The 15630-nt window shown below is 58.9% G+C and overlaps 1 protein-coding gene across 2 annotated transcripts in view; it reads left to right on the forward strand.

Moving 5' to 3' along the window:
- Positions 1-15206, forward strand: part of VAC14 (VAC14 component of PIKFYVE complex) — a 94184-nt gene extending 78978 nt beyond the window's left edge. The window contains exons 15-19 of one of the 2 annotated variants that reach the window (XM_032486703.1): positions 5121-5295; positions 6353-6471; positions 7673-7752; positions 9774-9924; positions 14586-15200. In XM_032486703.1, coding sequence (XP_032342594.1) covers positions 5121-5295; positions 6353-6471; positions 7673-7752; positions 9774-9924; positions 14586-14748 — 688 coding nt within the window. In that variant the 3' untranslated portion in view covers positions 14749-15200. Of the gene's footprint in view, positions 1-5120; positions 5296-6352; positions 6472-7672; positions 7753-9773; positions 9925-14585 lie in introns of both variants that reach the window. The other variant, XM_032486704.1, reaches the window with a different exon arrangement.
- The last annotated feature ends 424 nt before the right edge of the window (positions 15207-15630 follow it).

The following is a 15630-nucleotide window of genomic DNA, read 5'->3' on the forward strand; positions in this document are numbered from 1 at the left end:
ATGTAGCCCCTTTCCCACACCCAGGACAGAACAAAGGACAGCACCAGGCTCCCTGTTGGCCCAGGGGGCTGGCTCTGCCCATGCCTTTCCCCCAGGAGGCAGGTCTTCTCCTGCCCAGCCCAGGCCACGTGGCCTCACAGCATGATCGGCCCATCTTGACCCACCTGCAAGGCCAGTTAATGCCTTCCTCCTCCCACTCCCTCTGGCCCACCTGTTACCTGAAGCAGGAGCAGTAGGTGGGTGCCAGGCTGGGCATCTGGAGAGCACCTCCCAGCGAGGGCCTCCGCTGAGGCCAGTGCACGTTCAGGGCCAGAGTCTGGTGCATGTGGATGCTTAGCCAGTATTTGTAGTTGGAGCAACAGTAACACGAGGCTCACACCAACCAGACAGGTATGGTGTGGCCTTCCTCTGGCCCCAGTGTAGGTCTTGTTCTTTTGAAGCCCCTGTGTGGGCCTCTCTGTGCTGTCTCAGTCTGTTAGGGAAAGTGGTGGTCCCCCTCTTGGGTCCCAGGGGCCTCAGAAACAACCGGAGGCAGGTTGCTCCCCTCAAGTTCCTGTATATGACAGGGAGACATAAAAGAGCTGTTCCCTCCCAAGCATGAAGCCGGACCTGGAAGTGGGGGAACAGCTGTCCAGGCAGCAGCAGGGCGTCTGGAGGAGAGGGACACAGAGCCTCCTCCATGGGCCCCTGGCTACACACTAGAGGCCACCTCAGGGCACACATGTGTGGACCCCTGTCCTCCTCTGGCCCCAAGGTGGGCCTCCAGGTTGTGACCTCCCAGACCCCATCCAGGTTCCCTTCTGCCCCACCTTTCTGCCTTGTCCCCAAGTATTTTCCAAGCCATTGTCTCGTGATGAATAGCATTTTAATATGGGTATTAAAAAATATAGGCAAATTTTAATGCTTGCAAGCTGTGTTCCATTATTGATGCTCTGCTTGAGAGCCCGGCAGTCAGCTCAAGCCAGGCGGGGGCTCAGCAGAGAAGTGATGACGCAGCAGCCCTGTGAGGCAGCCATCTGCCAGGCCCCGCCGGGTGGGGACGGCCCCCAGTGCCCGCTCATGACAGGCACAGAGGAGGCAGAGTGCGGAAAGGAACTAGGTTTCTGGATCTAGACCCACCCTCCTTCCTCCCCTGGGCAGCTACGTGACCTGCGGCGCAGGGCTTCTCTGCATGGGGGTCCAGGCTTGTGTGAGAACTCAGCAAATGCCACAGGAGGAACCTAAGGCTGGGCTTGTGGGGACTCAGGATTGGGTGAAGAGTGGACCCCCTCCTCCCTCCCCCACCTCCCTGATACAGGTGTGCAGAGCTCTCCAAGGTACAGCCCTATCCACCCACCCAAACTTGCCTTCCTCTGAAATGCCTAGAGAGTGCCCTGAACCGTGTGAGCACTTAGAGACATGAACATGTCCTTTCCTGTCACCCCCGGCCCGTCCCAAGTGGACAGGTGTAACACTCTCAGCACAGTACTCGGCATGTGGTTAGGTCTCCCCAGGAGCCAGCAAATACTTTATCATTCCTGCTTCCTGGAGCGGTCTGAGAGCTGTCTTCCTTCTCCCCAAACTCAATTGACCTTGGGATGAGGCAGCAAAGGCCGGATGAGGTGAGGTACAACCCCCAGTGTTGCTCTTGCCCCCTGCCCCTGCCCATCTGCAGGGCTGGAGCCCACCCCACCCCCCGCCGCCCCGCCCCGAGCTGCTGCCTCAGGCCCTCCAGGCTCTGCCCAATGGCTTCCTGGGCCAGGAGAGAAACCCCACTGAAGCCAGGGTAGCTGCAGACACCCAGAGCACCGTGGGTGGGACTTGAAGACTACCGGCTGCATGTGCCCTGCTGCCGCTCCTCCATCACCCCTCCCCTGTGCTGGCTTAATCAGCAGTGTTCAGGGGAGACCCTGTGGTGGGCTGTGTTGCCAGTCCTTCAGGCCACGTGTGCTCAGTCATCTCCTGGGGTCTCCCTGGGCCAGGCAGCCAGGCCCTGGGTGAGAGGGTAGAAGTGCACCATCAGGGCAGCTGCTCTCTGCAGACAGGCTGGCACAGCAGGCCGGGGCCCATGTTGGAGGAGCTAAGGGATGCACTGGAGTGAGGAGAGGAACGTCTCAGGCCTGTCCATAAAATCTTGGACGGAGATCAGCGAGCTCCTCCATGCAGTAATGATCAAAAGTGATTCTTGGTATGAGGGACACAAGAGTCACAGGCAAGGCCCTGCCCTTTTCAGCTCATGCTCTGGTAGGAGAAACCACCAGGGACCCAGTAAATGAGTCCATCAACCAGATGAGTCAAGTAGTAAGAAATGCTTGGAAAGAAACGACTTTCCTTAGAAAGGGCTGGTGGGAGTGGGTGCAGGGGACAGAGGCTTCACCGGGGCTAGTGTTGGAGCTGAGACCTGGAGGCCGGAAGGAGCCAGCCACATGTGGGTCCTTGGGCAGAGCTGGCCAGGGCAGGTGTCAGGGACAGAAGAAATGCTCTAGAAGGCTGCATGTCGTGAGTAAAGGAGGACTTGTAAGAGCTGAGGTTAGAGAGGAACTGACCAGAAGGCATGAGGTTCTGGCGGCCAATATGAGGTTCTGGAGGCCAACGTGAGGAGCTGGGTTTATTTAGATCCAGCAGGAAGCCACTGGTGAATGCCATGCTCTGATGAGACTTTTTAAGACACTCCTGCCAAGGACAGCTGAGACGGGCCAGGAGGAGGCACGTGTGCCCTGCAGGCAGAGTCCCCAGGTGGCTGGTGCACAGGACAGAGGGGCCCGGGGATCAAGGGGGACTCCTCGATCTGGGCTGGAGCAGCTGGTTGGCCAGTGATGCCACTTTCTGAGGCTGGTGGGCGGTGACGCCCCCCCTGAAGGTTGGGGGACCAGAGTCTGAGGGAAACCAAGAGGTGTGCTAAGGCGCTGCCAAGCCTGAAATGCCCGTCGGGCAGCCAGGCAGAGCATCCACTGGGCAGGTGGCTGTCCCATCCAGAGTTCAGTAGGGGCTCGAGAGGCGCATGTAGGAGCCACTGATCTAGAGGTGACTTTGAAGATATCCATGGGACCAGACATGACCACCAACAGGTGCAAACCAGAGAGGGAGCAGAGGGCTACTGAAACACTAGCGGAGGTGAGTGTAATGGTGGCAAGAGCAGAGTGTTTCCAGAAAACTCTGACCTTCTGTAGTTCTGTCAGTGTTCCCAGGTTCTTGGGGACACCAGGAGGCCTTTGGTACCCACCTCTCCCCGCCGCCATCCCATCGTTTGCCCCTTCACACCCTCCCCAGTGGCCCTCACATGAGCGCACCACCCCCGCCTCCCCAGCTGCCTCAGGTCCCTCAGGCCTGTGGTCCCTGGAGAGTGCTGCCTGGCAGCAGCCTCAGCTGTCGGCCTCTGTCATGGAGACGGCAGCAGCTGCAGGCGACGGGCATTTGTGACCATTTGTCAGAATGCTACCCTTCCTCCCCAGCCTGCCCTCTTGACACATTTCTGTCCCTCAGCCCTGGAGATGGGGCCCATCTCGGTGGGAGAATGGAGCAGGGGGAGGGGGGAACAGGAAGTGCTACCTGCCCTCTGCTGAAGGGCCAAGCTTCCACCTGGGAGCTGGCTGTCGTCCCCACCCATGGTACTAATGGGGTACCCAACCAGGGATCCCATTTGCCACATACTGTGCACCCCACCCAAGTTGTCACTAGTCTAGGAGCTGTCCTCTGAGTAGCCCTCATGGTGCAGATAGAAGTCACCCCCAAGTCGGAGGAGAAGAAATTGTCACACGGACACACTGGGTGGCACAGCTGGTCGGGAGCACCAGGCTCTGGGGCTGTGGCCCATCCCACACCCACACCATGTGAGCAGGGGACACACACACACACCCACCCCGGGGGGGAGCAGAGCCCTCCCCACACCACCCTCAAGCCTCATTCCCCCAACAACCTTGTTTCCATTTCTCTGGTGGTTTCTTGCCCAAGTCTGCTGGTTCCGGCTGGGCCTAGGCTGGAGACGGCCTGCCTGCTGTTTGCGCTTCGTGGTTTGGCCTCTCTGTTACCAAATGCTCTGGGATTTTTCTGGAGCCGGGGCTGGGGAAGAATCTTCTCCAGTCTGGCCCCAAGGCATGGCTGGTATTTGGAGGGAAACAAGAAGCCGGACCCTGATAATGCTGAGTCTAGTGTGAGTTCAGTGACTGGGATGGATGGTATCAGGCACATTGGCTTCAAAGAGTGCTCAGTCATTCAGCACCCAAGGCCTTGGGGCCTCAGACCCCTCAGACCCCACAAGCCTAAGGCCCAGGCTGTGGGTGCTTCCCTAGAGCAGAGACTAGGAGTCAGGCAAAGAGACATCAACCCTGGACAGGAGGCAGGGAAGGCTCGGGGCCACACCCCACCCTCCTCACCAAGTTTGCTTGTCTGCGATCCAGAGCCTTAAGATCCCTGGAGTCCTGACAGGAAGACTTGCTCATCCCCTCAAAGCCAGGCCTCTGTGGGCAGAGACCTAGGGGAGAGATGGTAGGAAGAATTGACCCTAAGTAATCCGGAGACCTTGGCCAAGTCACTTGGCTACCCCACCGGTAGAGTTTTATTATCAGAGCAGCGAAGGCAAAATTCAGGGTTGTCTTAGGGTTTGTTCATCCCACAGGCACCTACCGCGCCCCTCTACCTGCAGGCACCGCTCCAGGCAGGGGAGCCGCTGTGAACAGCACAAACAGCTCTTGACCCCAGGACTCTCTCAGGGGGAGGGCAAAGGGACAGTACATGGGTGACCAGTATGTGTGTTATTTTTACATGAGGATAATCTCAATCCAGAAAAATAAAACCAGGAAGGGGCACTGGAGGGGTGTTGCCAAGATCAGAAAGGTAACTCAGCTCCTCTGACCACACTGGTAGCCAGAGGCCCAGCTGCTGGTCTCAGGAAACATTTTCTGGCTTGGGGCTGGGTGGCGGGATAAATACAGATCGTGGGGCTCTGGAGTTGCTGAGAGGAGTGGAGCCAGGTCCACTGAGCACCCGTGAGCAGCCCCAGTGGCCCTCCCCCAGGCCCCGGAGCTGGGGCCCCACACCAGACCAGGGAAGAGTAAGTTTCCTTAGGAGCTATAAGACCAGGGAGAGGGTTCTGAGGCTGAGGCCCAGAGGTTTCCAGAACCTCCACTCGGCGCATTTTTCAGGCAGCTCTGCCTCCTGCTGAATGCGGAGAACATCTTCCACTCGATGGCAGACATCCTGCTCCGGGAAGAGGACCTCAAGTTCGCCTCGACCATGGTCCACACTCTCAACACCATCCTGCTTACATCCACTGAGCTATTCCAGCTGCGAAACCAGCTCAAGGACCTGAAGACCCCGGTACTCCGCATGCACACAGGCGCACAGCTGTGCCAGCCCACCCCTCGGCCCCAGGAATTTGGCAGGGAGGAGACAGGGATAAAACCTGAGGTCTCCCTGGTCCAGTGTCAAATATGGGTCCTCTGGGTTGGCTGCATGTAAGCACCAGCCATGGGAGTGAGTCACAGCCAGTTTCCTTGGAGCCACCCTATGGAAGTCTCTGCCCACAGGAGACTCCAGACCCCATTCCAAGATCCACACGCCCTCCCTGATACCCTCCCCTACTCGGCAGTGCCCCCTCACACATAGAATAGGCTGGGTTCTGAGCCCACCTTGAAGGACCTGGCGTGGTTATGCCTACTGTGTGTGCCATCCTCAGGATGATAACCCTGCTGGAGATGGGGGTACTGTCCTCAGACCTGCTTGGGCCCCTCTTAGGGAGGCTCCAGGACATCCAAACCCGTGCCTGAGGGCATCCAGGGCCAAGCCCCTGGGAGTGATCCAGGCCACACCTCTGCCTCCTTCCTGTGGTTCCTTCCAGACATTCGTGGAGGCCTGAAGAATGTTCCTCAGGGCAGGGGCTCTCCCGAGTTGGGCCCAGCTCCTAGGCTGGTTCCCGAGTGCATGGTGGGCTGCAAAGGAGGGAAGCAATGGCATTGGAGGAAGACGGGAGGATGCTGCCAGGGAGAGCCAGGGCCCTGAGGGAGCCTCCTCCCCATCCACCCCCCAGCGCCATCCTGTCACACCCTGTCCTGGCCCCACAGGCTCCAGGACCACAGAGTTCTGGAGAGGACAATTACTGTTATTTGCCGAGGGCAGAAATGGCAGCACAAAGGACAGACTCACTCCTGACCAGGCCCTTACAGCCACCACCACGTGGTTCTGCGGGACCAGGAGTAATGACAGGGTCTGAGGAGGAGCTGTCAGCGTTTCCTTTGTGACAGCTCGTTCCCAGCTGGGCTGCCAAACACAGCCCGGGTGCTGAGCTGGCTCCCCGGCATCCCCGAATCTTAGGCTGTGGACCCCCGAGGGGATGGAGCAGGGGCTCTATTAACTGCTCACACCTCTTCCCCCTCAGGAGAGTCAGAACCTCTTCTGCTGCCTGTACCGCTCCTGGTGCCACAACCCAGTCACCACGGTGTCCCTCTGCTTCCTCACCCAGAACTACCGGCATGCCTACGACCTCATCCAGAAGTTGTATCCTTCACTCACTGTTCTTCCCGCCCAGCCACTGAGGGACAGGTCAGGGCCAGGTGCCCCCTTCCCACCCACGTGAGAGACCGGACTGCCATCCTCCTGTCCCGACCCTAGGCTCTGCCTCCCGGCCTGGCAACATCAGGACCATGAGAGCGCAGTGAGGGATGTATTTGAGAGAGTGCTGTTGGCAATAAACAGGGATGTCTGGGGCCCCCCCAGAGGGGAGCTGGCCCTGGAAGAAGCCTTGTGAATGGGGATCAGAGACAGGTGCTTACCAGGCCACCTAAGTAAGGGAACCCCGGGAAAGAGGCAGGGTGCCCTCTGCCTAGTGCTGGGGGACAGCAGAGAGAGAAAGCCTGGGAGCAGGGGGCTGTTGGGCTGCAGCAGGTGGCGGGTGAGGCGTTCACACACCTTCAGGGGCCACAGAGCCAGAGCCCAGCAGGCTCATCAGGTGACACAACAGGGAGAAGCAGGCTGGATGGGTTGTGGCCTCCGGGAGAGGGAGAGCACACTTCAGGGCCTGCCTCAGAGCAAGGCATCCATGGTCAGATTTTGTTTGAAACATTGTGAAGCAAACCAGCTTCTGTGAACACCTGGCTTGTGACCCTGGATTGGAGAGCTACTTAGGGCACAAAATTAGTCTCCTCCCTCATGGGCCAGGAGTTGGGGGTAAGGAAAGAGGGGCCCTGAGGTGCCTTCACTGAGGGTCAGCTGCAGCCTGGCCTGGCTCCCTCCAGGTGCCTGCTCGCCTTCAAACCTAGATTTGCTCCTCTCAGCCCCTGGTATCACCTAAGGACTGTAGGCCACATGCTTGTGCCTATCCTTGGCCCTGCTGACAGGTATGCACTCAGGAAGGAATGAGGGCCTTTCCTGCCCAGCCCTCCCCTTTGGGCTGCAGGGCTGTGATAAGAGCCTTTCAGAGACTGGAGGGCACAGAGGAGAGAGCTGCTGGAGCAGAACCGGAGTGCCGTGCTGGGGGACAGCTGTGCTGCTCTTCGTTTAGAGGGACAGAAAGGCAGAGGAGAATAGGCTGCTGTCCTTTGCTGAATCCCACTTAGGCAGAACCACGTTTAGTGCCTGGAAGCCAGGTCCCGGTGGGAGGAGTGCTCGGTGCCACTGGGTCGAGCCCAGGTTGCCCCTACCCCCAGTTGAGACCAGCTGCCCTGGTCAGTGGTCAGACTTCCCTTGACTGCCCACTCAGCGGGGACCTGGAGGTCACTGTGGATTTCCTCACAGAGGTGGACAAGCTGGTGCAGCTGATCGAGTGCCCTATCTTCACATGTGAGAGTCCTGCCTCTGGCCTTTGGCCAGCCTGGAGGGAGGCTGGGTGCAGCGAAGCTCAGAGAGCAGCTCTTGGCTGCTGCTGGGGAGGGAGGGCAGTCACCCCAGGGATGCTTCTGGAATGTCAGGAGTGTAAGGATGGGGATGACAGGGCTGAGGAGATCAGCTAGAACAGGGCTGGGACATGTGGCATCAGAACACGGGTCCTGCCTGCATGCCTCAAGGTGGGTATCGACCCACTGACGGCAAAAATCACCTGAAGATTACTGTCAACCCCGCCAAGGAGAACTGGAGCGATGCTGTCAGAGGGCCAGTGGGGCAGCCATCCCAGAGCTGTCCCCAGCCACCCCTCCAAGTATGCTGCCCTCTGCCCTAGATCTTGGAAGTTGGGAGTACCCTGGGCCCACCTGCACGTGCTCCATTGTGCCTAGGAGCCACACCCTCATGTCTCTGCAAAGTAGAGTTGGCATTTGCTGGGAGCTGATAAGCAGGAGCTGCCTGATTGTAACACCCAGGCTGAATGTGCAAAAGTGGCAGCTGGCTGGGCCGAGCGCAGCTCTTGGCGCCTCAACACATACAATGCTTGCTCCCCAAAGCAGGGAACTTTCTGAATGAAGCTCATGTGCTTACTGTGTGACAGAGAAGCCAGGAGGCAGCCCTGCCCACGGCCACCTTCCTGCCAGGCTGGTTGCCCAGGCCTGCTGCTCTACGGCAGCGCCCCTGACCTGCCCAAGGCGAGCCCATAAGCCTCCACCCTAGAGCCCAAAGGCAAAAGCATTTTTCCATCCTGCCCTCCCAGGAGTCAGGGCCCCCTTCCCATCCAAACAGAAGACAGCTTCTCCAAACAGCCAGCCACCACAGTGACGGATGCCTGGGAGACACAAGCAGGAGGGGAGACACTTTTCCCAGCAGAGTGTATCAAAGCCTGTCCCAAATGGTCCTACGGCCTAACATTTCACTTCCCCAAGGGCCTCCTGTGGCAGCCCGGCACGCTCTCACCTGAGATCAAGTCCGGCCCAACCCTAGAGAAGCCATGAATACCTTCCCTCCAGGACTTTGTTGAGGTGACCACAGCAGTCATACCCTGGTCCTTCCCAGCACCCATTCCAACCATAGATTGCCGAGACCCCACTGGTGGCTGGCTTGGCCTCAAAGCCCAGTTTCCTAGGGCCCAGAGTGGGGCCTGGATTCAAAACAGGGCCCCGCTTCTGCTGGAGTCACTGGGCCTGGAGATGAGTGCCACCGGGGGAAGGGGAGGGCCTGCTGTGGGAGGCCCCTGCTTCCTGGCTAACCCTGGCCCCAAGGGCCCTGCCCAGCTGCTGGGGTGATGTGGGCTCTCCAGAAGTTTGCGGCTCATCTTCCACCAAGGATGCCCCAGACTTGCCTTAAAGGTAGAAGCCAGTGGTTCTCCTGGAAGGGATCAGAGGAGAGACAGCTGGGCCTGTCTGGTTGGGATGGGTGCTGGGCAGGCCCTGGGTGCATCTCCTCTTGGCTGGCGTGGTGGGGGTAGGGCTGGTATCTGAGGTGGATTTCCAAAAGCATCTACCAGACACTCCTGGGCCTGGTGTGTGTTTAATCACACACGAAAGCGTTTTTCCATCCTGCCCTCCCTTAAAGCTGTCCTAATCCAGTCTTTCTCTCCAGCTCACCCTATTTATAGCTCTCTTGTGCTGGCACGTGCGGAGCAGACTGGGGAATCTGTTATGCACAGGCCCCCAGCCCCCTCATTACCAGAGAGGCAGTGGTGGAGGGGCCAGGCCTGGCAGCAGTTTTAGGGTCACCGGGCTGAGGCGACTGTTAGGATGATCAGACAGAAGGCAGGTGGGCAGGGAGGAAGAAAGGATGATGCGATCATCGGGTAAGATGCCACTGGAGGAGGGGCAGGCATGTCTGGCTGTGAGGAGCCCCGCCTCGCTCTAAGGCCTGGCCACCTGGCGGGCCATCTCCTGGCCAGGCTGAGGGACAGTCCAGAGGAGTGCCAGGCCTCTGCCCTCTGACCCCTGCCCTCTGCCCTCCCACAGATCTGCGCCTGCAGCTGCTGGACGTGAAGAACAACCCGTACCTGATCAAGGCCTTGTACGGCCTGCTCATGCTGCTGCCCCAGAGCAGCGCCTTCCAGCTGCTCTCTCACCGGCTCCAGTGCGTGCCCAACCCCGAGCTGCTGCAGACAGAGTGAGTGCCCGGCTGGGGGGCAGGGCTTTGCCACTGAGCAAGGTCAGGGTCAGCAGTGCCTGGTGAGTGCAGAGTGTTGAAGGGGCTGCCTAGGGTCTCCCCCGCCTCAGCATCACACTTCCTGTCACTGCAGACATTGTCAGCCCCACAGCCACTTGCCCTTGGGCCTCTCGTTTCCACATCAGAGCACCAGGCTGGGGGATTCTGGGAGTGTTTACGAGGAGGTAGGTAGTGGCAATACCTTCTCCAAGCAATCAGGGTTAAGTTAATCCTAAAAATCAAGGGTGTGCTGGAGTCACCCAAACAGAGGCCCCTAGAAAGTCCAGGGAATGCAGTTCATTCCCCAGCTCAGAGACTGCGTCCCAGGTGACAGATGGGCCAGAGAGCTCCCAGGCCCCAGACAGCCCTCCTCTATCTTGTAGTGGAGGCTCACCTCAAGCCACTGAGCCACCCCGGCACTGCTGGGACCTTCCCAACCCTGTTCTGAGTCAGGTGGGAGGCAGGGGTGCACCCGTGGCTCCCCTGCTCGGGCCCTGCCTGTGGGAAGCACAGGTCCCAGGCACTCTACATGGAGAGGCCCAGCATGGCAGACACTGGGCAGGAGGGCTGCAGCCCCTCAGGGGTGTCCAGGCTCCCACCCTGAACCCATTGCTGGCCCAGCCCCCACAGCCTGTTGGGTCATGTCTATATTTGGTAACCCTTAGAGGCTTTGCCTCATCCACAGGCATTTGGCATCTGAGATGGAAAATTTCACTTGTCAGGTCACCATGGAAACAAGCAGAGCCACTGAGAAGATTTACACTGAATGGAGCGCACCCAGCTTGCATCAGATGCCCTGTGTGTCTAGAATTCCCTCCCAGGCTGTTAGAGCCGCTTGGCAGGCCTGGAGCCTCGCTCCCACGAAAAGTCTCAGGCCTTTGCCCTTGGGATGGATGCAGGCAGCCTTGAGATGGGCCTGCCCAGCACTCAGGGCCACTGACCCAAGCCCCTGTGCAGCTCCATCCCACAGGGCCTCGGCCACCACCACCACTCCCTGACCTGGCCTCTCCAAGGACTGGGTGTGGGGTACCAGATGGGTTGTCTGCCCCAGGCTGCTGGAGTGGCTGGAGCCCCTTGCAGGTGTGGCTCCTGCCCTCCTCCCCCTTTCCCCAGACAACAGTGCTGAGGTGGCAGGGATAGCTGCTCGTGGTGCCACCACGTCATCCTTAGAATATGGTATTCAGTGCAGAGTGTCCTAGGGGAGCAGGGAGAAGCATGGAGTTCAGTTTGCATTTGGATTTCCTTGGCCAGAGCCCCTCTGGCTCCTCATTCTCAGAGAGGCCCTGCCACCACACCATGCTTCACTGGCCTGGCCTCTCCCCGCCTTTCCAGTGCCCAAGGGGTGTTAGGGTCACCCTGGCAGCCACTTAGGAGGGAAAGTGCGATTCAAGGGGAGAAGGAGGCAGGAAGGGCTGCTTCCCCGTGACCTCTGGGCCAGGCCACAGACCCTATACTGCTGAGGGCCAGTCCCTTCTCAGACCTCTGGCTGCTGCATCTCCTCCTCTAGGGAGCATCCCTTGGAAAAGGCAGGAAGGCTCAGAGTAGTCGGATCCCTCTCCATGTGCACCCCAAGCCAGGGTAGAGCAAGTCTGCAGAGGGAAGCTGGAGAAAACGAATCATTCCTCCGACTCTCCCCTGGTCAGAGTTAGGAAGTCTTGGGCCAAAGAGCTGAGGCCGCTGGGTAGAGGAGTCTGTGGGACACTGTATGGTTCACAGGCCTGGACTAGGATCTGGTCCAGGTTCTACTGAGGATTTACTGTGTGACCTCAGACAAGCCCCCTGCCCTCTCTGGTCTCTTGGTTTCTTCATCAGTAAGTGAACATTTGGACTAAATGGATCCTTGAGGTTCTACCCAGACTTCAAGACTTGGGTTCCCAGCCTTCCTTTGCAAAGGCCTATGAAGAGCTGTCATAGAAAAAGGCAGGGAGTGGTGGATGAGGAGGGGGCCTCAGGAACAGCTGGGGGCAGGGTCAGATTGCAGGGTTGGGTGCAGAGGGACAGCTCCCACCCTGGAGAGGGGGCTGAGGACAGTCTCAGCCCAGGGAGGGGCAGGCAGCTGGAAGACAGCGTCGGGTTGCCCAACAGGCCTGCATGCCAGGAACAGCTGGAGGAATCTGCCATTGTCCATCCCTCCTGTGCACTCAGGCTTCCAGGCCACTCCCCAGGGACCATCTTCTCAGTGAGGCAGGAGGGAGCCCCTGAAGGAGAAGCTGGTGACACTCACCAGCATTAGCCTGGTGACAGGTGTGTGGGTGGAGTGGCAGGAGAGAAAGCTGGCTTTGAGTTCTGGAATCCCAACTCTGTGCTGCTGGCTGAGTGTCCCCCAGTCACTCACTGCCTGAGGGTTGTTGTAAACATACAGAGAAAATGAAGGCCTGAGCAGCAGCCGTGTCCACATGACTGGCAGGGAGACAGCCCCAGCCTTCATGCTCAGAGGAGTCCCCACACCCCATGGACACACCCTTCTCTGTGCCCAAGACCTCAGGCTGGGAAGGGTCTGCCCACAGGGAGGCTGAGTCCTTGGGGACAGGACTTCTTGCCTCCATGAGGGCCCAGAAAGCAAAATGCGGCCCAGTCCTCCCCACCACCACCTTCCTCTGGCCATGTCTGTGCACGTCACCCCACATTTGCCATCCATTGCTGGCATCTCCCCAGAAACCCTTAATCTCAGTTCCTCTAGATCTAATGCTGGGAGCCGGGGGGAGAAGCATACAGACCCATGGGGCCCAGCATTAGTGTCATCTCTGGCCTACACATCTCTCCCCCGTCCTGGCCTACGTGGTTTGGGGTGGCATCAGGCCACCCCCTGGAGTTAGGGCTCCAAGGTCCAGGGTGCCCCTCAGCCTCCTCAGAAGCCCAGGTTGCTCTCTTGGGGCAGTGGCACCTGGGCCACAGGGTTGCTGTGACAAGGAGGTGTCTCCCCCATTCCCAGGGGAGTTGAAAGCAGCAGCCAGACCCCAGAGTGCTGCCCGCAGTCTGGCCCCCTAGAGCAGGCCCCACCCAGCTGCTTTTGATCTTCGTGGAACTAACGTTACTTGAATCTCACCTCCGGAGGCAGGGCCTGAGGCCCAGGAAGGAAGCAGCCACAGCCCCCATCCGAGGTGTTTTCAGGTGGTGCATCTTCAACAGGAAGGGAACAGGTGATGCATCTCAACAGGAAGGGAACAGGCTGAGTAGGGCGCACCTCTGGGCTCCCAACTGTGAGAAGAGTTCCCACTGCCCCTGGTCCTGCCCCAGCAGCCTGGTGGCCTGTCAGAGATGCCTTTTAAGATTTGACCAGTGGTTGGCTGTGCCGTCCCAGGAGCTGGGCTCATTGGTGAGGGTCCCATTTGGGGGAAGCACCATCACGATTCCCTTAAATGGACTGAGCTGCTGGGCCCCGGCTGGTCTCACCTCAGAGGACGTATTTGTAGCCACAGTGGCCACCCACTGTGTACCTAGGCTGGGGCTGGGCATCAGGCTAAGTTGTTACATGTCAAGTCTGGAGGAATCCTCAACCACTCTATGGAGTGACTTCTGTGGCAGCATCCCCTAAAGATGAGGATACGGAGTTACACGCCCAAGGTCTAGTGGCTAGGAAGTGGTCGTGTTGCAGTCGGACCCAGGTCTATCAAGCTCCTGTGCTCAGCTGCTGCCTGGCCCCTCACCCTACTGGAATCTCCTTATGAACTCAAAGGGCCCAAAGATTCTCTGCTTAGCTAAACAGCCCCACAGCCTTATCAGGGCCACCAGGCCTTGGAGGCTGGAAGCAGATCTCTCCCAGCCCACATAGATGTGCTTCCCCAAACCAGTGAGGCCAAAATGAGGGTGGAGAAGAGTCTTTCATGAGAGTCTATGCAGGGGTGATGATTAGGAATGAGACAGGGGCCCAAGGGGATCTAGTCCCCGGGTACAAGCTAAACACTGGGCTTGAAGGGGACAGCAGGGCTACTGTGTTGCCCAACTATAGGGAGCATCGGGCACATTGTAGTGGTGCAGTGCACAACCTGTGCTGCTATATGGAGCAGCTGGGGAGGGTGGTAACAAGAGGAGTTCTGGGACCCATCAGCTGCACAGTGGTAAGACCAGCTCTCCTTCCCCAGGGACAGAGAGTAACTGCAGGCCTCTGGGCCCCAACACTCAAAAACAGACGTTCTGCGAAGTTGAGGTCCCAGTAGAAACTCTTCAGCCATCCCTGTGGTCCCTGGCCCTAGCCCTACCCCAGAGAAGAAGCCAGGCTGCCTCCTCCCTCTTCTCTCTGGACCCTGTTCCAGGCCCCAGCTGGCTTCCTGGCTGGCTGCTAGCCCTGGCATTCACCCCAAAGGGAGCCACTCATAAACAGGAAATGCTTCCTGATGTGATGCCTGCTCTGAGCGCCATCGGCAACCCACAAGCTGAGGGCATATCCAAGCAGCAGTGTTGACTAGTCCCACCAACTGTGGGGGACAGGGTGCTCAAAGGGCTCCCCACTCTTTGGGGCTGACTGTTGGGGAAGGGTTGCCTGACCTGAGATGGAGGTTGGGCTCCATCAGCCAGTGGACCTGCCCTGACCCCACTGCCCTCCTGTGGCTGGTGCTGCCTGCCCCCCAGCATCCCCCTGTGCTGAGACACTGACACTGAGCCCCTCTGCTCCCTTTCCCCAGAGACGGTCTGAAGGCAGCCCCCAAGTTGCAGAAAGCAGACTCCCCAAGCATCGACTACGCAGAGCTGCTGCAGCACTTCGAGAGGGTCCAGAAGAAGCACCTGGAAGTGAGGCATCAGCGGAGTGGGCGTGGGGATCACCTGGACCGGAGGGTTGTCCTCTGACAGGACTGCCATGGAGAAGGGCCCATGGAGGGTCCCATGGAGCACTTAGGGTCTTCTGGACCCCTCCCCACAGAGCCCGGAGACCTGCCTCAGGGGCAGGGCTGGGCCAGGCCACCAGCCCAGGGCAGGGTAGAGGGGCAGAGGCTCTGTCCACCCACACTCCTCTCACAGGCCCCAGGCCCCCAGATAGTCGCCTGCACTCTGGCATTCATAGAGCTGGCTTCTCACCAGTGTGGGACTGCAGCTGCAGAAGCTCCCATCTTCTGGAATCACGTTCTTTCTAATGCTCTCTTGTAAAAGAGCTTGACCTCCCGAGCCCACTAGAGCTCTGGCCTCATGCATTCGTGTGTGTACATATGTGTATACACACCTGTGTGCACATAGGGACCAGCACAGAAGTCCGTATGAATGATGCACCCCCTGCCCCAATAAAGAAAGGACAGAAAACCCTCAACCCATGCCTGGCCTGCTCCTTCCCACCAGTATCCATCTCTTGCCTAGCACTGCAGCTGTCCCAGGACCTTGCCACCTGCCCCCAGAGACTTGTTCTCATGGTGGCCCCAGGAGTACTGGCTGTGCCAGGAGAGGCTGGTCACTCACTGCATTCATTCACCAGACAGAGGTGTGGGCCTGGGGCCCAGCTCTCATCCCTAAGACCCACCTCTTCTTCCTGGAGAGTGCCAAGCACTGGCTTGGCCCCCTGACTCCTGCCTTCCCGAGCACCTAATCTGACTTTTACATCCTGACTCCCCTGAGGGGATGAGACGTACCCACTGGACAGATGAACTCAGTGCACCTCTAGAGTTTCTGAATGAATGGGCCTTGCACACTGCAGAACATTCCAGATCAGTGGGGATGGAAGGAAAGGCCCAGATCAGTACA

This window comes from Camelus ferus, chromosome 9, assembly GCF_009834535.1.
Source record: "Camelus ferus isolate YT-003-E chromosome 9, BCGSAC_Cfer_1.0, whole genome shotgun sequence".
In the NCBI taxonomy this organism is placed as follows: domain Eukaryota; kingdom Metazoa; phylum Chordata; class Mammalia; order Artiodactyla; family Camelidae; genus Camelus; species Camelus ferus.